Source organism: Vidua macroura, chromosome 18 (genome assembly GCF_024509145.1).
Source record: "Vidua macroura isolate BioBank_ID:100142 chromosome 18, ASM2450914v1, whole genome shotgun sequence".
NCBI lineage: Eukaryota > Metazoa > Chordata > Aves > Passeriformes > Viduidae > Vidua > Vidua macroura.
In genome coordinates, this window is record NC_071588.1 from 8,271,525 (window position 1) to 8,293,525 (window position 22,001).

General features: G+C 43.9%; 1 protein-coding gene across 1 annotated transcript; it reads right to left on the minus strand.

Annotated features, from left to right (window-relative positions):
* Positions 1-1,944: 1,944 nt before the first annotated feature.
* On the minus strand, positions 1,945-13,221 carry TOP3B (DNA topoisomerase III beta). Its single transcript, XM_053994164.1, has 17 exons — positions 12,996-13,221; positions 12,165-12,296; positions 11,840-11,946; positions 11,372-11,446; positions 10,233-10,429; positions 9,435-9,591; positions 8,211-8,324; positions 7,302-7,392; positions 6,862-7,016; positions 6,593-6,698; positions 6,113-6,259; positions 5,557-5,730; positions 4,615-4,743; positions 4,282-4,431; positions 3,761-3,861; positions 3,315-3,516; positions 1,945-2,466 (listed from the first exon to the last, which is right to left on the minus strand). Exons 1-17 carry the CDS (start codon positions 13,063-13,065, stop codon positions 1,985-1,987), a joined length of 2,589 nt encoding a protein of 862 aa, XP_053850139.1. The 5' UTR covers positions 13,066-13,221; the 3' UTR covers positions 1,945-1,984.
* Between the last annotated feature and the right edge of the window lie 8,780 nt (positions 13,222-22,001).

Here is a 22,001-nt window from a genome sequence, read left to right on the forward strand (position 1 = left end):
GTTGGAAGGGACCATCAGAATCACCCCAAAAATCTCACCATGTGCCTGACAGCATTGTCCACCCCTCCTATGACTTCCCCTCCAGACCCTTCCCCATCCTTGTGTTTCTCCTTTGGATGCTTTCTAATAGCTTAATGTATTTTTTACATTGTGGTGCCCAAAACTCACCATGAGTACTGACCCAGGTGAGTGGTTTTTCTATCCTAAAATACTTACTCTACATTAGATGATGAAGAATTACACACCCTGACAAATCACGCATGGAGATACATGCAAATGGAAAGGGTGCAAAGAGATTTTACAACCAAAAGTTTGTCTGCAAATAACCAAAGTAAAAGCCATGCTTGGAGGAAGAGGAAAGCATTCCCACTCAGCTGGGAAGCCATGGAGAATGACCAGTGACAGGTTTCCCACACTTCCAGGATCATCTCCAAGCATCACAGAAATCCCAGGCAGCAGCAGCAGCCAGCTGGGCACACAGGTATGTTCAGAGCAGCTCCTGGTGTACAAACCAGGCTACAGCTAAGAGAGGGCTTGAACAACTGAATCAGTAAAGGCACCCTGGAAGCTGCCGTAGTTTATGCCAAGACCTACAACTCCGAGGCACCACATCAATTTGATTTTTTAAAACAATGTTGTAGTTCTTCTTGAAAAGAAGCTATTTGCTCCAACCTGCTTCTACAAAAAAGAACTAAAAGAACTACAGAAAAAAAAAATCTACCTATGGCTGGGTCTTCTAAGCAGTACTGTAAAACACAATTCATGTTTGAGCTGTAACTGTATAAACAACCATGTGATCAGAGGAACAGTGCTGTGGTACTTGGGCTGTGTTCTCTGGTTCAGTAAATGCACACACTGTGCCAACTGAAACAGCAGAGTTGTAAATTATCTTTGTACAGACTTGTTTTTCCTCTCTGTTGCCAGTGCATCCCATGTCAGGTCGCTCTCTGCACATTCTGTGTTGAAATGCAGCAGCCTCTGCATCTCCCATCTGACCACAACTAGTGGTGAAACTGTTTTGGGGCTATAGATGACACAAACTGTACTTGAGCAGATGACCAGACATGCTCAGCCATGAGCCCATGGAAAGAATGGAGAGAGTATTATATATTTGTACAACGAGATGTTGCAGTGTGACACCCAGTGCTGCAGTGGTCAGATACAGCTCCACACGAAAGCATGAGGACATCCCCCTTTTGACACCAAAACGAACCACCACTGAAACGACAATTCAAGGAACAGACAGGACAAACTGTACTTTGTCAGACATGATCTGCTGTGTGACCACAGAGGAATAAGCCAGCATGGATACTCCATCTGTCTTCCAGCAGCAGGAGGAGGTCTCATTTAACTGGGCCCCATTGACCATGAGATACTAACTTGTCTGCACAGGCCATAATTTGGGAATCACTGTTCAAGGCAGATATTCCCCTTCACATTTATAATTTCCATTTTGTATGTCTGTTGGCATTATTCACTTATGCAGCAGAATGATAGACTTGAAGCAGTGCTCTTGCTATTGCAGATGTAATTTAAAAATCTGACAGCTACTAATCATTTCTTATTTTTGAAGATTCAAAGTCAGATGAAGCAAGTCTCCTGCCACACTTAAAAGACTATGGCAGCATAACACTGATCTTAATCAGTTCTTATATTCCTGGTACTTGCATTGCTGACGAAGGCCCCAGAAATGTCAGAAGAGACAAATTCCATTTCCTTTCTATTAGCCACAGTTAACAGTCCAAGCAGACTTCTTGAGTCTCCTTACTCTTTGTGAGCTCTCATTATATCTATGAATTCCAATTAAAAGCTTAAAGGCTTACTCAGTTACTGATGGATAATCCAGAATAGTTTGTTTTGGGAGCAACCTAAGGTGTTTAACTGTTCTAAGAACAGGAAAGCAGTGAAGCATCAAAGATACTTAAAAATGAACTCAAAGAGAAACACATTTTTATAAGAAGTTTATTTTCCTGTTGTGTGGCCATTATACAAAGTAAGCAGCCAGAGCTGCCATTTTGTCCTTGGGTTTCTTTGGGTTGAGTCTTCCTCCCGGTCTCCGGCCTTTGCCCCTTCCCCGCCCTTGCCTCTTCCCTTGTCCCCCACGGTGCATGGGGTGCCTCATGGCCGCGTGTTTCAGCTCCACCAGATCCTGAAACACGGGGTCACAGAACACACAGCCTGAATGCTGGGTCTCATCGCCAGGTAAGGGAGATTTGGCTTTGTTAAAATCCACGTCCACGAGCGCCGCCTCGCACAAGTCGCACGTCTCGGGCGACACCCGGACCTTGTGGGCGTTCTCAAAGAAGTGCACGATCACGTTGCATTTGTTGCAGGCCATCTTCCACTTGGGACCCGATGTGGAGTCCAGCACCAGAACCCCGTTCTCACACTCCACGCACTGCCCAATTCCAAGCATGCTAAGGGAATGCTGGCACGTGGGGTGGGTGCACTCATTACAGCCCATTCCTGGGGAAGAAGAGTGAAACCACACCGCCCTTTATCTCACTACTCACAGTACCCGGTTTGAAGGAAGTGAGACACACAAGCCAGAGACACTTGAGTATACTGTAGAATTTCTAAATCACTGAAGAATGGAACTGCTCCCAAAATGACAACTTGCCTCTTCACAGTTTCAGAATAATCCCCTACTGAAAAATTTTCCTGTAATGGTTTTCAGAATTGCCATATACTGCCACCGTACAGTACAGACAGTTTAGACAGATTAGTGATGAAAACTCATTACATTTTCAATTAAATGTATGGCTCCTGCCTAACTGTTATTTTATACTTGAACTACTCACTGTTGGTCCAAGATATTTTTAATTAAAGATGATAATAAAAAGATGCTGAAAAGCTTCCGTGCACTACTTTAAGTTTCAGTCCCACAGTTACTAAACTAACTGCAACCTCTACCCCTTCTTATATCCTTCAACAGCTTTTAACACACCATTTATCTCTACCAAAACATTCCCAAAACCTGGTCTTTGTTTATAGTCCTATCCAAGCCTACTCAAATTTGCAAGGCATCAGTATCTTGGTGTCTTTCACTGCATGCTGAGTGTTGTGAAGGTCATCTACAGTGCATGCAGGTAAATTATTTTCTTACTTTTTCTATGAAAAAAAAAACCTTCAAAAATTTGTTAATACATTTTGGTCAGTAAGTTTGATGTGAATTTTAGGTATGTAGAGCCTAATTTGAACAACACTTTATACTAAGCAACACTGATTTTAAAACTTCTAAAAAGCCCATTGTATAGACTGTACCTAATTTATTTCCAGTGAGGATTATGCCTGCATGTTTGCTCAACTCCTACCTTTTTTCATGTCCCTGAAGGGAGGATGATTGTAGCAGTATGGACATAGTGGATAGCTCTTTCCTCTGGATCCAGATGACCACAGCACCAGCTCAAAGTCATCCAGGGGACAACGCAACTCCTTGTAGAGTTTAATGGTACCATTCTGGGGGAGACTGTAAGTGTCATCACAGTGAGAGCAGTGCAGGCGACTCGGCTTGGCCTGGAAACAGAACACAAATCTCCTGAGCAACTGCAGGGTCAACAGAGTTTAAAACTTGTGGTAAATCCAGCTGGAGCTGCTCTCTGGTTTGTTCCCCAAGGCAAAATCCTATCAGCCTTTTTGTTTTAGAAAGGCACTCGTGATGACCACCTTTGAAGCCAAGTTCAATAATAGAAAATAAGTTTATACTCAGTGCTGCCCCCCAGCCAGTGAAATTCAAATTCCAAGTATGAGGTAAACTGACCTGAATATACTTCATGAAACGATGGCATTTACCACAGCGGGAAAGGGGTTTGCCTGTGGCAGCCAAGGGTGAAAAAGACACTTCCATCAGTTCATCCATACCTGCAAAAGGAATAATCACACTTAGATTAGAATTCTAGTTCTTAAGAAGAAACTTTGCACAAAATCATCTCTAGACCTGTGAAGAAGTGAGAATTAAAGTACTTTACTCACAATGCTCTTCCTTGTCTACAAAGACAAATACACAGCATTTTGCACTAAGCATGCACAAACATACTGGTTCAGCTAACCTCAAGTTTTCAAAAACTCACCACTGCACAGGCACAAAATGCACTTGAAGTAGAGTTTTGGAGACATGATTCAGTCCATCTCCCTTTGGAGAGCAAATTAATTTGACTGTAAAGTTCCATTCCTGGCACAACTTTTCAGAAAGCCTAAACCTCTGAAAGGAGCCTAATATATACTTATTTTCTATGCAACAACTAAGTAATTGTAGGGAACTTCACATGTAGAAACTTTTACCTGCAATAGAATCCACAAAATAGTGAAATTTCCTTTTGAAAATGTCAAGGGTGTGCTCCAGGACCTGATGATAATTTGCTTTACCCAGAGCTATTAAGTTGAGCTGCTTCTCTACAGCACTGCGGATTGTAGGAAGAACCAATTCTGCATCTAAAGGAAAACAGAGACAGCAGCAATGAAAGGTCAAAAATGGAGGTAGGAAACCATTCATACATAAACTGACATCAAAATAAGCATTATTTGAGACAGAAATGTTACACATTGACATCAGCCTTTGATACAGTAAAGGGAAAGGAAGGGAAGAGGATGGAAAGGGAGGAGCATTTAACTGACCTATTTTGTAATAGCCATGAACCAGAACAATGCCAAGGTTTGTAGGCTTTAGTCTTCGACCACTCTCCACTGTGACATAGTTTCGCTGGCAAATGTTGTTAATGTGGACTGGAATACTGGCATCAGTTCCTGCCACACAAAGGAAAACAATATATCCGCCCTGAACAAAACAGAATTTTCATCAAATGACTCACTTCTGGCTTCTCTGGTTTAATGTAAAATTACAGGGCTCCAAAGACTGCTTAAATTCAGATACCTTCTTAATGTTACCCAACTTCCAGTGTATAACTTCTCCCTGTCTAGTAACTCTGATGTTCCTTTGCAATTCTGGTAAGTCTGAAAAATATGGTTTAACCTTAATCCTTTCATCTCTTCCAAGGAATTACTATTGGGAAGACACCTATTCTCACAGTTATTTACTCTGGAAAAACACAGTAGAGTAAGAGATTTTGTTTGCTCTGACAGGGCAAATTCATGAAAATACATTAAAAGAAACAAGTCAGACTGATAAAGCAAAGTAGAATTGTGGTAGGTTGTATAATAAGATACAGAAGGATTACTGAAGACAGCAAAGCTAAAGCAAGCTGTGAAGATAAGAATGAGAAGGTGCTTCCTTCCACACATCAGCTTTTTCTGACAGAGAAGTGACAGGGATGTGTTATGAAAGGATACTGCTTTGGCCAGAAATATTTGGCCAGAAACCAGAAACTACTAAAAATAAGGATAAGAATGGGAAAGGAACGTGGGGGAAGAAAAAAAATCTACCATCTGCTGAGGGGAGCTATGGACATGGTGGTTCAAAAGGGAAGAAATGATCACTGTACATATCCAAATGAATACTGAGAGCTCATCACTGACAGAGACAGTGCAGAGGAGTGACTCAGACTCTTTGCACTCTTGGTGGATGTACTACAGAACAGTGTAAGTTACACAAGTTCCTACCAATGCCATGCTTTTCCATCAGAGTGATCAGTTCTGCTTCTGTCAGGTAATCAGGAGGGCTGGTTTGCTTTTCCAGCAACTTTATTTCACCAATTGGAAAAAGATCTCCTTTCTCACAGTGGGGAAGGCTCTCTTCTAATGGGATGCTGTGCCATGGCATAATTTCTGTGAACCCTGTAGGTAAAGAAACAAACAACTTGCCATTTTACCATAAAAGCCTCAGTAGTGTTGCTTACATACTTTTTACAGAGGTCCAAGAAAAAATTTCAGCCTTTGTGTAATTTATCCCCCAAAAGGCATTTACTATTTGTAAAAGGCCTGGTCTTCACACTGGTAAATTGGCATTAAATATTTGAGACTACTACATGAAAAATAACACTTTTTCTATCATAACTGAAGTATGAAAATTAGGACAAGATTTGGTCTCTGGTTTTGAGAGCTCAGAAAAGTCTTCACAATTGCACTTGTCCCCAGAGCTTCACTTTCATATCCATTCAGTGTATTAATAAGGAAAAAAATTAATTTGCAGCTAATACTTTCTTCTGATTTGTCTTACCTGGTGAAGTTACCACCTTTCCAACACAGGTAAATCTTTCAGGGCCAATGCTGAAAGAAATGGTGGTTTGTAGGTACTTGCAGTCAGCACTGACAGTGGCAATGAAGTGCCGAGTTATGTACTCGTACAGTCGCCACCCGTCTCCACCTGGGGAGAAAGAACACCTCAGCCACAAAATATAATCAAATTTCAGTACTTGAAAGCTACTGTTCTGGGACAAATTTCTCCTAGAAATGTAGGCATTAAGTTGTTTTCTTTTTCTTGGCAGTACTATAGTCCCAAGGATCAATTGCTGAAGCAGCCCTGAACTTCACTGCCACCAGAAGTTTCAGTAAGGACCAAGTTTGGTCTCTCTTCACTTCTTGCCATTCAAATAATTTTATTTTCTGTTGCAACGCAGTGATTTTGAAACTGGCACCTTACACCTCAAGGGACTGATTTCTTCACGCAGTGTCCCAATACTACTGAATTTGCCTGTACCTAATTCTGCTTCTGTTGCAGCTCTCATTGGGGTGATGGGAGGATGGTCTCCTGCATCATGGCCTTTCCTTGGACGATTGATGCCTTCTGATAGCAATACTTTTACCTGGGTGAAGAAAGAAATGCCTTACATCAAATCCATAACAATGCAACATAAATAAAAGAAACTAGAGATATTTAAAGTTTCTGAAGGCCTATAGGTCATAATACACTAAGCAAGATCCAGTCAGAAACAGAATGATAGTACAGCTTTTGGTTCATGTACTCACAGTTTCTGCCCAGTAAGGATTATTGGCTTGCTGTCTCAAACATCCTTTCAGGTCAAAGTTTTCTGGATAATGGGTAGTTTCTGTTCGAGGGTAGCTGATGTAACCCTGAGTGTAAAGACGCTCTGCTATTTGCATGGCATGTTGGGGACCCATTCCTGAGAGGGGACAGGAGAAAACAAAAATCATATACACATCCCTGTGATTATGGTTGGTTTGCTGCACCTGGATGTACACCTTACCCAAGTATTTAAATATATTATGGTTTGTCCTTTTCATAAGACTTTTGTCACCTTGATCTTACCAAACTTTTGACATTTCACTTTTGACAAACAGCTTTCTAAACTTGATCCATTGCCCAAAATGATGTATTATTTGTTTTGTTTGAGAGGCCAAATTATTTTGTTTTAAAACAGTGTGAAAATCTGAACTTTTGTACCTACCTAAAGCAGCACTGGCCACTCGGAGCATTTCTACTGTATTCAGAGCCAGTGGTCTCTGCTTCACCTTCTCTTTTTTACTCACAGATTCTACCTAGAAAAGAGCATTTTCACAGTAAAACTTCTGACATTTGGTAAATGCATAATTTTAATCATGTCTATAAATATATATCATACCTACCATTGTCTATTCTTATAATATCTGTTTTGTTCTCCTAAAACAGTAACCACCAGTATATTTTTACTTCAGAAAATCTGACTGGAGATAATTTTATCAAGTTCTAAAATTAAAGTCTGAAAGTCCCTGCACCTACTTTCTGTGCTACAAGGATTTAGTGCTCATTCCAAGCAACAGTCCTAACTATAAGAATGCAGATTTTTAAAAGCTTCAAGCAGTCTTTGAAGCTTGATGTCTATAAGCACTTAAATCCGAACACACTGTCAAACAAGTATTGAACAGAGCAGAGTTATAAGTTAATTGGCTATAAAGACTTTACCATACACATGATTAAATATTTAACTGCAGGAATACTGCCCTACACATAATTAAATTCCGATTTATTCCATGCCTCATGGGAAATAAGAGGTCTGCTTGGAGACATCTGAACAGTATTTCTTAGCAGGTTTAGTAATGAAGAGTTCCTATAGTGAGTGATGAGCATTTCCAAAGTCAATACTAAGAAGAGGCTTCTGCTGAGATGACCACACCAGCACAGTACAATCTACAATAAAAAAATCTCTTGCCTTTTACTCTCATTTACACAAAGCTGAATGAAGTAAAAACCAAAATACAGATATTCTACACTCTTTAACAAGAACAACCAAAAGCCTCAATACCCAGCAAATGAAATATTAAATTGTATTTCCTTTATATGAAATATGGATCTACTGGCACTTGGTAAATATTCTTACCTTTGCTTCTTTTGCCATCTTTGTTATATTCAGGAACATTTGAGCAACTTCACGATCAAACACCCTCACTCTATCCCAATCCAAAGTGAGAGAACTTTCTTTTTCTGGATTCACCTATTGGACAAAAAAAAAAAAAAAAAAAAAAAAAAAAAAAAATTAATTCCCACTGACTCTACTCCTAGAAGTGTGAGAATGCAGATTCCCAACAAAAGTCCAGCAAGCAAATCCTAGGACATATAAGATTTGTAAGGACAAATTTAGGACAAACCCACACCAGGACACCAGTGCTCAAACATGCAGTTTTACTCCTTTTTTGGGGGGGTTTTGTGAAGGATGGAGCACTTGGAGTTCTGGGGTCTGGGGAATGACCAGAACTATTCCTGACTGAACTGAAATACTGTCCTTGTTTAGTGCTGGGAACAGTAAAGACTGAAATAGGCAGCTATTCAAAGTTTACCATTTTGATTTAGCAGAATCAATCATTTGTATTAAACTGTAACTAGGTCATGTTGTCAGCCCCATGTACAAAAATTAGTATGAAGTGACCAACACGAGAGAGCACAAACCCCTCTGTAAACAGCACCAAGTGTTTCCTAGCATGACACACAAGACACATCACAATAGATGACAGCAGATGCCAGATTTCACCTTTTTTTTTTTTTACTTTTAAATACAAAATGGCAACTTTTTACCATGAATCCCCCATTTGCTTTAAAAATCCTTGTGATCACAAGCCATAAAACCCTGTTGGTTTGCTCTCAGAACTTGGACAGCAGTGAGGCTGTAAAACTACCCTAAGCTGCCAAAGTACTCCGAGGACTCAATTGCCAATTAACACAATGAGCATTTAATTTGCTTTAAAATTCCAATTGTCAGCAATGCCAATGTTTGTTGGCAGGCTAATTAATTCCTGGACTCAAATTAACAACAGTCAGTCCAAGGACCCCAGGGAACAAAAGAGAACCATTTAAAGTAGTTTTTTTGGCAGAATATAAGCTTAGATGATTAGCACTGAAGAATTCTTATAAGCAGCAGACAATAAGCACTTTAATACAAAACTGACATCCTGGAATCTATTCTTGAGAGTGGTGACACACATGTGAACAGAATGAGAACACATGAGTAAACTATAGGCGTTGTGAATTCTTGTCAGCAGCTACAAAATTATGAATGAACAAAATACAAATCCATTTCTTTTGTAAAATCAAGTACTGTAAAACTTACTTTAGCTTGCAACACCCAGTAAGTCTCAGGCTTAAATGACTGGATTTTGTCATGCCTCTCAACACAAAATCCAAGTGTTGGGGTCTGACATGGCCCAAACGAGATGAGGGAGCTGTCTAAATTCCCATATTTCCCCTGAAAATATTTAGTCTGGAACCTAAGAGAAGGGCAGGGGGGAAAAAACAAAGGAGGAATGTATACATTAATATCCTCATTCCCATGAAAAGCAGAACTTTTTGTCATCATACATGCACGAAATATGAGTAATCTATAAAATCATTCAGGCATTAGGAAAAGAGCATTCTGAGAAACACCGTCTCTTACAGCTAATTAAGACATAATCATTTTGCCTCACAAGGAGCTGGGAGGGGACACAGCCAGGACAGCTGATCCCAGCTGAATAACCAAAGGAATATCCCAGATCATGTGACATCATGGTCAGCATATAAAGCTGGGGGAACAAGGACAAATGGGGAACACTTGAGGTGATGGTATTTGTTTTCCCAAGTAAACATAATGTGTGATGGAGCCCAGCTTTCCTGGGGATGGCTGAACACCTGCCTGCCCCTGAGAAGTGGTGAATTAATTCCTCATTTTGCTTTGCTTGTGCGTGCAGCTTTTATTTACCTATAAAACTGTCTTTTTTATCTCAAGCCATGAGTTTTCCTACTTCTACCCATCCACCCCAGGGGTGGGCAGGCAGTGAGTGGCTATGTGGGGCTCAGCTGGGGTTAAACCACGAGGGCACAGAGCCACTCCTGAACCTTTGACAAAACCCTCTGCAGTCTGTGCTGTCACCTTGTGAAGGCACAGCCAATCCTCAGATCCAGCTCCTGGCGGGCATCCACGGACAGAGCTTCATTGCGATTGGGCTCTCCCAAGTGATTCATGGCATTGCAGATGTCTGTGTCGGTGATGGAACTGAATTTAGCTCTGTAAACCGTCCTCTCCGTGCCACGAGGCTTGTTCATGACAGGAAGAACAGCATCAAGAACCTAAGGAAAATCAGAAGCGTACTTAAAGAGGATTTGAAAGATAAAGGCTTTCTCTCTAAAGATAAAAAAACACTCTCCACAAAATATTTGTTTCTGTGTCACTGCTTTCTTAATTCGGCAAGATGTCATGCTCATACATTAATTGATAAGCCAGAGCAGTATTTGTCCATCCACTCAAAAACATACGAAGAATTAACAAAACTGAAGGGTTTATTTACCATACAGCAACTGCTGGGAGCAAATCAGTATTTTTGGCTAAGGGCAAAGACATTCACCAGTGCAGCTGCAGCACCTTTTGGTGAGCATGTACCAGTGTCTATCTGGGTTTATTCTACTCATTGCTAAGGCACAAGTAAGGACACAGGGGTATGTAAAGAACTTACAATAATCACTTCATAAAACATGTTTCTTTAAAGAAAATCTCCAAACAAATGCTCTTCATGTAGGCTTCTGGGAATAGGATGTTAAAAAAAAATCTTAGCAAAGTTTTTGTTCTATGCGTTCTCTTTTTGTTCTATGTGTTTGCTTTTTATGTGCAGAAGCAAAATTTCTGCAGTATGCCTACACTTGCAAGCAGCTTCTGTGCTCTAAGGAATCTAATTGCTTAATAAACAGAAGATAACAGATGAAGTTTTATAAGGACATAAAAATAACTACTCCAGCTGTGAAATACAGGCTGATTCTTGAAGCACTGGAATGTTCTAACATTTAAGAGGCCTGATGGTTCATCTGAGATGAGCAACACCTCTGAAATTTATTTATACTCTTTAACTGACATCTTACAGAGTTCAAAGCATGTGGGTTTTCCCACCAAGGCCCTCTATGCCTTTAAAACTTTATTCAAGTTTAGTTTGAATTTTACTGTACACTCATAAAACAATGCATTGATAGTCTTGTCAAGCATATATTATGGTATGTGAGTCTTAAAAATGGAAACCTTACTTCAAAACAGATGTTTTCTCCTTCCTTATCACAATCCAACCACAAGACAATACAATCACAGCCTCTTCCCTCCACCTGTGAGAAAAATCAGCACATTCTTCAGCAACTCAAAAAACACCTCCCCCCTCCCTACCTATATATTTCTTTTTCTGGTTTCAGCAGGGTGTGTGAAGTGTGAACAGTAACTAACACAGACTTATTTTAAAGAAGGCATTTATAAGCTGTGCCTTACACTTGCTGTTAAAGCTAAACTTGCATCCAGTGCTCCAATTCTGAGAAGCAGGATATCAATTGTCAAAAAACTCAGAAGGCAATGGGAAAAGTGAATTGAACAAAGATTTCAGACAGTGTAAGAACCAGCAAAGAAAAAAAAATTATATTATGTTAATAAAACAGATCTAACTGTGACATTCTTATTTAGGAACATAGAAAATGGTAACTCTAAATACTACTCATAAGAAAGAATACCTGTAAAAATTTCACCATAGTCAGTTTGGGATTAGCTTCTTTTTTTTCTGTGGGAGCTTTACTAAAAAGTTCTGCTGGATCCACTTTGTCCCAGCTGTTATATTTTCCTGAAAAGCAAAAGTATATTAAGTGGAGCTCTGAAGGAATATTTATAAAACAAACAGCTTCACTTTGCAAAACACTTGTCTTTAAAGTTTGTATAGAAAATTTTCTACATTAACAGATCTTGCTTTACTGTATACCAAGAGACCTCTTAGCTTTTTCTGAAGGACCTGGCAGCTCTACAAGCCATATTAATGAAAACATCTGATGAGCAGGCAAATACCTATGAAATCCAAAGTCATGACGTGCCCACACACCGATGTCATCTTGAAGTGGGCACTCTGCCCTAAGAAGGACCCGGTGTATTCGTGCACAGAGCAAGCACCGTTGAGTCCCTTGCGAGAGGACATGCTCCCTGTGAAAATAGGATATTTTCAAATATTAATGAGGGAAAAAAACCCAGCTAGTGAAACAAATAGTTTTGTGTGAAATTACATCCTCCTTTCCTTAGATCTTACAGCTAGGGTCTTTCTGATCACAAAACTCTACTCATTGGTCAAACTTTCATTTCATTAAGTTTCAATTCAGGGCTTTCCTAAAGTATATTTCATCTTCAAATTAAACTATCCATTATCTCCACCAGCCTTTCCCTCCCACCATGAAACCTTACCAAAATACAGCTAGTTTTCTAGAACACACGCTTTATAATAAATTTATTTTCCAGATTTATGAAACTTTTACTTCACAAATCTCAGAACAGCCACTTGCTACTTGATTGGCACTTTCCAGACACCGCATGCTCTAAGGCACTCTAGAGCTATACAAAATATTGAAACTAGATTCCTTTATTGGAATTAAACAGGCATCAGCTCATAAAAACAATCAGAACGTGATGGGACATCCCGTTCTTTTATGAACCTGTCCGAAGCCACCGTTCCCAGGAGGCTCCGGCCCCAAGACAACCAAGCCACTGCCCAGGGTGTTTCTCACCCTCGCTGCACTGACAGCAAACCCGGCAGCTCGCACACATCCCCGTGCTCCGGCCGTGCCGGCAGAGCGCTCCCAGCGCCGCCGGCTCAGCGGCGGCCACGGGCACCCGCCCCGCCTCCCCTACCTCTCGAGAGGATCTTGGCGATGGACTGCGCCAGAGACGGCTTCTCCGCCACCATGAGCACGGTCCTCATCTTCGGCCGCTGCGGCGCGGAGCCGCGGGGACGGGCCGGCGGAGCTGAGGCGCGGCGGCTCCCGCGCCTGAGGGGACGGAGCGCCGCTCAGCCCGCCCGCTCCCGGGGCACGGCGGCACCCGCAGCCCCGCGGCCGAGGGGCACGAACGCACCCGCTTCCACCGAGCGCCAAGCACACAGCGCCGCCGCCGAGCAGCCGCCGCCCGCCCCGCTCCGCCGGCTCGGCCGCGCTCCGCGCCTCAGCGGGCGGCCACGGCCGCGTCACTGCCGGGTCACGGCGCCGGAAGGCGCGGGCGGCTCCACAGGGCTGCGGCGGCGCGGGCGGGCGCGGGACACAAAGGCGCACACACACAGACATACACACACAGAGACGTACACACAGACATACACACACAGACATACACACACAGACATACACACACAGAGACATACATACACACACAGACATACACACACAGACATACACACACACAGACATACACACACACAGACATACACACACATACACGTGTGGACACACCGACACACACACAGACATATACGTACGCACACACGTGGACACACACACATTTACACACATAAACTCACCCACACATATAGACACTCATAGAGACAGGTACAGGTATGCACGGACATATACACACATACATAGATGTACATGCAGAGACACATACACACACGTATAAACACTCACACACACACGCATAGATTTTTATATATATATATATATATATATATATATATATATACGCACTCACACACCTCCCGGGGCTGGCGCCCGCCCGCTCCAGCGCCCCCTGGCGGCGCAGGGCGGTGGGCCCCGGGGCTGGGCACGGCCGCTGCTCGGGGCACTCGCAGTGCTCGGGTCACTCCCAGTGCTCGGGTCACTCGCAGTGCTCGGGTCACTCCCAGTGCTCGGGGCACTCGCAGTGCTCGGGGCACTCGCAGTGTTCGGGTCACTCCCAGTGCTCGGGTCACTCGCAGTGCTCGGGGCACTCGCAGTGCTCGGGGCACTCCCAGTGCTCGGCACAAGGACACCGGCACAATGCACCGCCACCTCTTCCTGCCGAAGCCCGTGTGCGAAGCTGTGCCCCGGGAACCGCTGGTGCCGTGCCGTGTGGTGCACAGATGCCCCCTTCCTTCATGCACGCAGGTGCACAGAACATGTATCACCAAACCCCTCTAAGGGAACGCGCGCACAAGTTGTATCTGCTGTGTTCGAGCGACACGACCGCTGTCCCTGTGCCCAGTCTGTCACTCAGGTTCCAGTTCCTGTAGACCCGAAACACTACAGTGTCGGACACTGACGGCATCTACTTCAATGCTGATAAATTCACCTTAGGAGTCTTAAGAGCACCTGGTTCCCTTGCACCCTGATGAGATATTGATCGATTCTTGAAAAAGTGTAATTTTTGAACATTAAATTTTAGATGAACGTTGATGTCTCGCTTAGGCAGAAATACAAAGAAGAGAAAAAAACAGTGGGAAGAGAAGGCTCAGGCTCAGGCCAGGCAGAAGCACACCCTTCCCTCATCCCTCCTTTCCCCAGGGAGAAGGCAAGGACTGCCCCAGGAGATTTTGCCCCGAAAGTCGTGGAGGGGTTCTTTGCCCCGTCTCTTGCTTCCCGGGGATGCTGGGTCCTGTTAAGGAGATTTGGTCAATGGACTGAAGCTGTTTCCAACCTTTCCTGCCTCTTTCAGCTCTTCCACACATCCTGAAATCTGTCAAGGGAAGAGCTAAAGAGGGAAGCCCCAGGTTGATGGATTCTTATAAGCACTTTGTGGAAGAGCTCAGCTCTCTATTTTTACCCCCGTGGTTGTGCATTGATTGTTGCCAATGTTTATAGCACTTTTCCCAGAGCTGCTCAGTACCATACAAACCCGAAGCGATTGGGAAGCAGCCAAGATCAGGATGTATATCAACCTCATGCTGGCTGAAATAAAAAGGAACTAATTCACCTTCAATTTGATTAGTAGACAATTAATAGACATTGAAGTTGTTAGTGAAAGGAAAAATCAAAACAAACCCAGGCCTTTTAATTCTTTGGCAATATTAAAGTTAGAACATATTAAAACAAATGTGTTCTGCTCTTTCAATGCCTGGTTCCCTTTGACATCTGGGGAACATCTGGAACAATCAGGATGCGAGTTAAAACCAAGTCTTCAGATATGTCAGATACATATTTTTTAATTTCCTCTGGTAAAAGCCCTCTACAAAATCCAACCTTCCTTTTCTCTTTGAATGCTCAACGAAACATGAAATTTCAACTTGCGTTCACCCGGGAAAGCACAGTCGGGACTCTCCCCCACGTGGCCGAGGGACTCCGGACACTCTGGGTCCCCGTGTGCCCCTGGGCTGCTACAGATGCGCGTGGCTGGTCCCTGGAGCCACACAGAGGCTCCCCCGGCCTGAAGGGATCCCGCTGCCGGACACCCACGAGCCCTGTGGGGCCACCAGGTCACAGAGTCGCTTGGAGCGCTTTGAAAATTGTCCGGAAAGCCTCACCCCATTCCCAGCCCTCCGGCATGGAGCTGCACCGGTCCCAGCAGCGCGGAAGGGACCGGGACAGAGCGGGACCGGCACCGGGAATGGGCCGGGCCGGCCGCTGGGGGGCGCTGCCGCCGCAGGAGCCGCCCGCGGACCCCAGGGCGCGGCTGCGCTCGGCGGGGACGGGCGGGACCCGCACGGCCACGGCTGCCACCCATCCCACGGCTGCCAGCTCTGCCATCCATCCCACGGCTGCCACCCATCCCACGGCTGCCAGCTCTGCCATCCATCCCACCGCTGCCACCCATCCCACAGCTGCCAGCTCTGCCACCCATCCCACCGCTGCCACCCATCCCACGGCTGCCAGCTCTGCCATCCATCCCACGGCTGCCACCCATCCCACCGCTGCCACCCATCCCACCGCTGCCACCATCCCACCGCGCCCATCCCTCACGCCGCTCCCCGGTGCAGCGGCTCAGCCCCCGGTACTCTCGCTTCGCTCCGAGCTGTAGTGCTTTCCCCGGGGATGCGCTCCCACCCGCTGCGCCAGCCCGGGGAGCCCCGCGGAGCCTCGCTCACTCCGCCGCCTCCTCGCAGAGGCTCTGTGCTACTGCCAGCCCAGGCTTGCCCGCCCTGTCCTCAGAAGTGCTTCTCACCATACTGAAAAGGCTCCAAAAAGACCCCCCCAGCCCCATGGCAAGCACCCCCATATCCACAGGACAAACTGCAGGGAGAAGAGTCCATGTTTGCCAACACTGCAGCTGTTCACAGAGCTGGGGCAGGCTTCATCCAGGACTACTGACACCCCATCCTTTACTTCATCTAACTCTGACTGGTGCTCCTCCACTTTTCCTTTGAAGATCTGAAGTCTCTCCAGCTGTACCAACAGGGCAGAACAGTGAAACCCCAAAATAAGCTGCCTCTCCTCTGGTTTTCTCAAAGAAAATGAAGAAAGTTTCTAGATTCAAATAATTAGCATTTTGGTTTACATCAGCTTGGTAAGTGTATCAAAGCAAGAAACTACCATTCTGGTTAAGCACTTTGCACACTGTGGACACTTCAGCCTCACCAATCCTGCTGCCTTTTTGACTTCCAAATTTTTCAACACCAGTTTTCCTCCAGGTTATTCCAGTGCACAGTTATTTAAGCAGTCAAAGCCCTCACCCTGACTGAGACATCCATGTTTCACTTGTCCATCAGAAGACCTTGTGAAGGATTAAAGCCCTGGTCCTCCTTGTTCTGCCACTGACTCGCTGTTTTGCTTCAGTAACATGCCTTGGTTCCTCCTCTCATCTCCAGGACTCAGATAGCAACTTCCCTTTTCAGGGATGCTTTGCTGATCTATGCGTAGAGCTCACTTTAAGAGCAAGATAGAAAAAGCTGCAGAAATATCATGCTCTCTATTGTAGTCAGCACGATCATTCCTGTTTCACCTCCCTGGGCTCATTCTTGACCTTAGAATAACTTTTCCCTGTTTGTTTCCAAACACACTTGAAAAGATTGTCATGAAATTAATAAGTATTGACAGGAGGGTCAGGCAGGCAAAACCACATCTGGATGGATACCAGAGACATTAGAAATTATTAAAACGCAGGTCAGATTATTAAAATAGCTTTTTTCTTTTTCTTTTGAAAAAAACTAAATAAGAACTATGAGGCCACAAAAATGTGCCTGAAATCTTGACTATAAATCTGGGCTCCAGATACTTCAGTGCTGGGAAGAAGGAGACAGAGTCTACTACATACAGAGCAACACCAGCACTTGAAATGTTTCATGCTGGAGTGAAAGTTATGCTTGTCCCCTTATAAGAACTTCTTTCTTTAAAACACCTTTGAATAATAGGAGGGACAGAAAAGGGTGAATGCTGATGAAACAGGATATTGCTGGGACAGGCACACACATGACACACAACACATCATTGGATCTTGACTGTTGACAGTTGTCCTGTCAGAACCCCAGCACTGCTCTGGCAGAACAGACTTTCATGTGCTCTGGCCACTGGATATTGACCATATTTGCAGTTTCAAAGTTCTTGTTCGAGTGATAGAAAAATCTAGATAACGAAATAACATGCCATGAGCAATCTCACTGCCAAAAATAATACCTGGATGTGAGCAAATACATAATTTGTAATTCATAACCATACAGGGAGGTTTAGACATCACAGTGTTTACTGTCTATCTCACTGTTCATGTCTCTGTTTTCTAAACATCCAAGTTGTGTAAATTAGAATTGAGGTAAATTCTTGCCTGTCACTTTGAAGAAATAACTGCATTTTGAACAACAGTTTTATTGTGTTTGGAATTTGGAATTTCTTCTTTGAATTGCATTGAATCCTCAGTGCAAAGGGCCAGCTGAACCCAGCTGGAGCCAGCCAAAATCTCATCTTTGCCTGAGTTTCACATCTCACTCATCACATATTTTCATATGTTCTCTCCTTCTTGTTGCAACCACATTTTCTTATGGTCTTTCTATACCTCCTCACATATTTGAAGTTAAAATGATCAAAACAAGTGTAGCTGCACTGCTCCTTCTTTGGAAGGACCACCCATCTCCCCTCAGGTCTAGGAGCTTGCTGAGGTTGAAGTAGCTGTGAAAAAAATTAAGGACCAGCTTAAAAAAAAAAAAACAAAACAACCCAACAAACTCTAAGACCCCTCATTACAAGAAACCTCTCAGAATGCAGTTCACAATTACAATGCATTTAACTTATACCTACATGAGAGGTTCATATGGTCTCTTCCTTCTGCTGGCTGACTTTGCCATTCAGCCTAATCCCAAGATTTGTGAGTTGTGGGGTTGCTGCTTCCCTGCTTGTGGCCCTGGCCTTTGAGCTGTGAGTTGATTTTGCATTATACATTTTGAGCTGACACCCACGCTTGTGCTGAAGTCCAAATTTGCCTTGCATCTGTACTGTTTGGAGGTTGATCTGGATCCATGCCATAGCTCCCTCACCACCAGCTCCAAGCACACACACAGTCCAGGGAAAAGAACCCCTCTTGTCAGCCGACCCAGTTGCTTGTTATAAACCTTTTTCTTCACTCTTGTAGGAAACAGCTCTGCCCTTGCTCTTTACAATTTGAAATAAAACCAAAAAGCAGCTGGGTAGAACTGGTAGAGAAGAAGGAGTTTGACATTTAGTTTTAGATACAGATTGTCCTGCTTTGCAGCTCTAGCCAGCACGTTGGGGTGCATGTTGCTGCAAACTGGCTTCAAAATCCTCTCAGGTACAGCCTGCAGAGCTCAATATCCTCTTCCTGAGGTGTTACCTGCAATCTACACTGAGCAATGTACACTGAGAAAGAGCCCCAAAGATTGGTTCCTTCTGTAAGGCTCATGCAACTGCCTGCCCAGCCGTGACCTCTCTGCACACTTCTGCCCAGTCCCAAGGCACCTCCATCCTTCCTGGGTCTTTTTTCCCCACTTCACAACAATTCTTAACAACTGCAGTGAAGCAGCTAAATGGGGAGATTTCTCAAGCCTAAACTGTTGAGAGTTTGATTAACAGAACTGTTGCATTGTGGCTCTGGCTTGCAGCAGCGTTGGCACTTTTTTAAACACATCCTATCCATGTGTTTTACTGCAACAATGAAAACCTCTTCACCTGTTTTTTTTTCTACAGCTGAGGCTACCTAACTCCACCTGGATAGTAAAGGCTGTACAACCTCCATTCAGACTGCCTTCAATGAGTTTGTTAGCCCATAAATAACATCAATCAGCAGTTGTTTTTGAGGTAGGGAAGTAACTTGACAGATTCTTTCAAAGGAGAATTAGATTCCTGATTATCTGTGACCTTGCGTGTTTCAGAATCATTACAGCCATTACAGGACATCACTTGTCTTTACTTTGACTGTTCCTGCTTCCTTTGCATTCTCCAACATTTTTCCTATTGATTTTCAAAGAAACTGATGGGGTCACGCTGTGGCCCTCAGCAGACACGAATGCTTAGTGCCTCCAGCAGCTCATAATCAGCATGTGGAAGGAAAAGCCATATATTGCAGGACCAGTTAAACTCTGCATCTCTGCTGGGAGACTGAGGCAGAAACAACATCCATGGAGGGGCCTTGCCAGTTAGGGCAATTGCCTGGAAAATGGGCTAACACCCAGGGGAACTGCTGGGATAATTCAGCCTTCCTGGGACTCTCCTGATTGTGCTGCAGTTAAACCAATGCCCTGCAAAAGCGACGCTCAGGCACACAGCCCATATTGTCACAGATTTCCCAATTGCCTGCCACAGGCACTTGGCAGGAGTAAGAGCTGTAGCTCTTGCAACAAAACCTGAGCAGAGCGGAGAGCTCAGTGCAGTGACAGGGTGGTGTGACTGCTCCTGAGTATTTTGAAACCACTCTCGTGTTTGCGAAGTGATAGCTCTGGGGGTATTTTCATGCACAGCCTGCTGCCATTGTGGTATCACCTGAAGTTGAGGGGAGAGAGCCACATGAGCCAGTGCAACAACAGGTTTTATGCATTTACGGACTCTGAGCTCGAGCTGAAATCAAAGAGCAGCCAGCTGTCGTGAACACTTCCATGGGAGGTGCCTGAGGTAATTTTTCCATAGTTTTCAGAGTAACTCAACATCCCTGCAGAGTTATCTGGAAAATGCTGTGTGTGAGACACTCTCTTCCCATTTTTAAGCCTCCATGGCTGCTGTGATGGAAGGGGTTAACTGGGCAAGAGGCACGGGAATTCTGGAGACTTTTTCAGATACCTGGGGTACCTTGGGCTCCGAAATGTTGACCTCTGACTCTCTAAGTTTATCAGCACGTTCACTAATCAGGGGTGTTTAATGGAACAGCCACATGGATTCCTGACATTCTTGAAACGTTATGACCCTGTCAGTTGTATGAAGACTGAAAGTCTCTTGCTTTTGAACTCACTGGAGTTTGCACTGTCTTAGAAGCCTTTGATAAATACTTGCTGGATTTCTTACCTAGCTGCTCTAATCTGCCCAAGGTCATCATTCCAGAAAAAAAAAAAAGTTTCATTTTGTGGGCATTCATCACTTAAATTGATCGAATTAATGCTTTCTCTAATTCCGGAATGGTAAAGAACGTTGTGTGTCATGTTTTAAAAAAACCCAGCAGATAAAAGGTTTCTTTTCCTGTTGTATGTGAGGGGGTTTGTGTTCACGGTCAGTCTCTAAAGACCAGTGAAAAACAAATGTAAAACGTTTTTCCATGAAAAAACCCTACCATTACTGAAACAGATCTCCCTCAAGCACCCAAAGGTTTTATCAACAGTGTCCATGTGCATGTTTTTCCTTCACTGTTCACACCAGAGAGTTTAAGCACACAGGCCTGGATTCAGTTACAATCAGAGATCCAGGCCTGGAGGTATGTGTGATCCCAGCCTTGTCCAGAATTTAAATGAACCCAAATTCAAATGGTTTGAATTCACCATGAATGATGTATCCAAGTCACTTTTAAAAATTAAGCTGGAATTTAGCTGTCACTTTGAGCACATTTAAAATTTTCCTCCAAAACCAGGATACAAACATAATAGCAAAGGCCAAGTAAAATGGTTTGAATTTTGAGCAATAAATTTTTTTAAAATTTCTTATGGATAAGCTCCATACAGGGCAAGCCTTGCTGGGCCAGATAAGACTAGATAACTCATCAGTGTAAGAAAGCCTTGTAATCAGGGTACTGGCAACAGGCAAAGAAAAGAGGCTGGAAATATCAAGAGTTAACAGGTGACTTGATATGGATGGCAGTCTCTGCTATGAGGCTTTTAAAAGCAAACCGTTCACATAATTTATAAATGGTTTTGTAGGAAGGCTCACGTTTATCCAAGAGGCCATGCCTCAGCATAGCAGACCTCCCAGGAGACTTTTCAGGTGACTCTTCCTTTATCAACCTAATTTTATTACTCCTAGTTCTATTCTTCTGCTGTTTCTTGTCATATCTCTTGACATTTTTAAACTCATCACCTACTGGCAGTTTGTCATTAGGGTACATTGTTCAGCTGAGCTACACACCCTTATTTTGAAATGGGCAACAGCAAGAGCCTGACCCTTCCCAGGGCAGGGGAAAAGCACATGAAAAGAGCTGAGGAGGTCAGATCCTGAGCACGGTGGGAGCTGAGGTGCTGCTGTTAAGGCAGCATTGAGTAAAAGCCTCTCACTTGCAGGCTGACAGAACAGTCACCCGTGGTTCCACACACACCATCCTCTGCCTGTCGGCTTTTACCTGATGTTGGAGGAGCTGAGGAATGGGGACACACAGTGAACAGGTTTAGATCCCCTGAACCTGACCCAGTACCCAGGCAGACTCCAGCTCACACGTGGTGCAGCACAGCTACCTTGTGTTTCCTATGAGCCTCCTTATGTGGGCTCAAAACCTTGGAAGAATTCTGTAGCAGTCCTAGGGATGTCTTGTTCTCATTACCTCCCCTGACCTAGCAAATGGGGGGCAGGATAGGAATGATCCTTGTATCTAGGTCAGATCTTA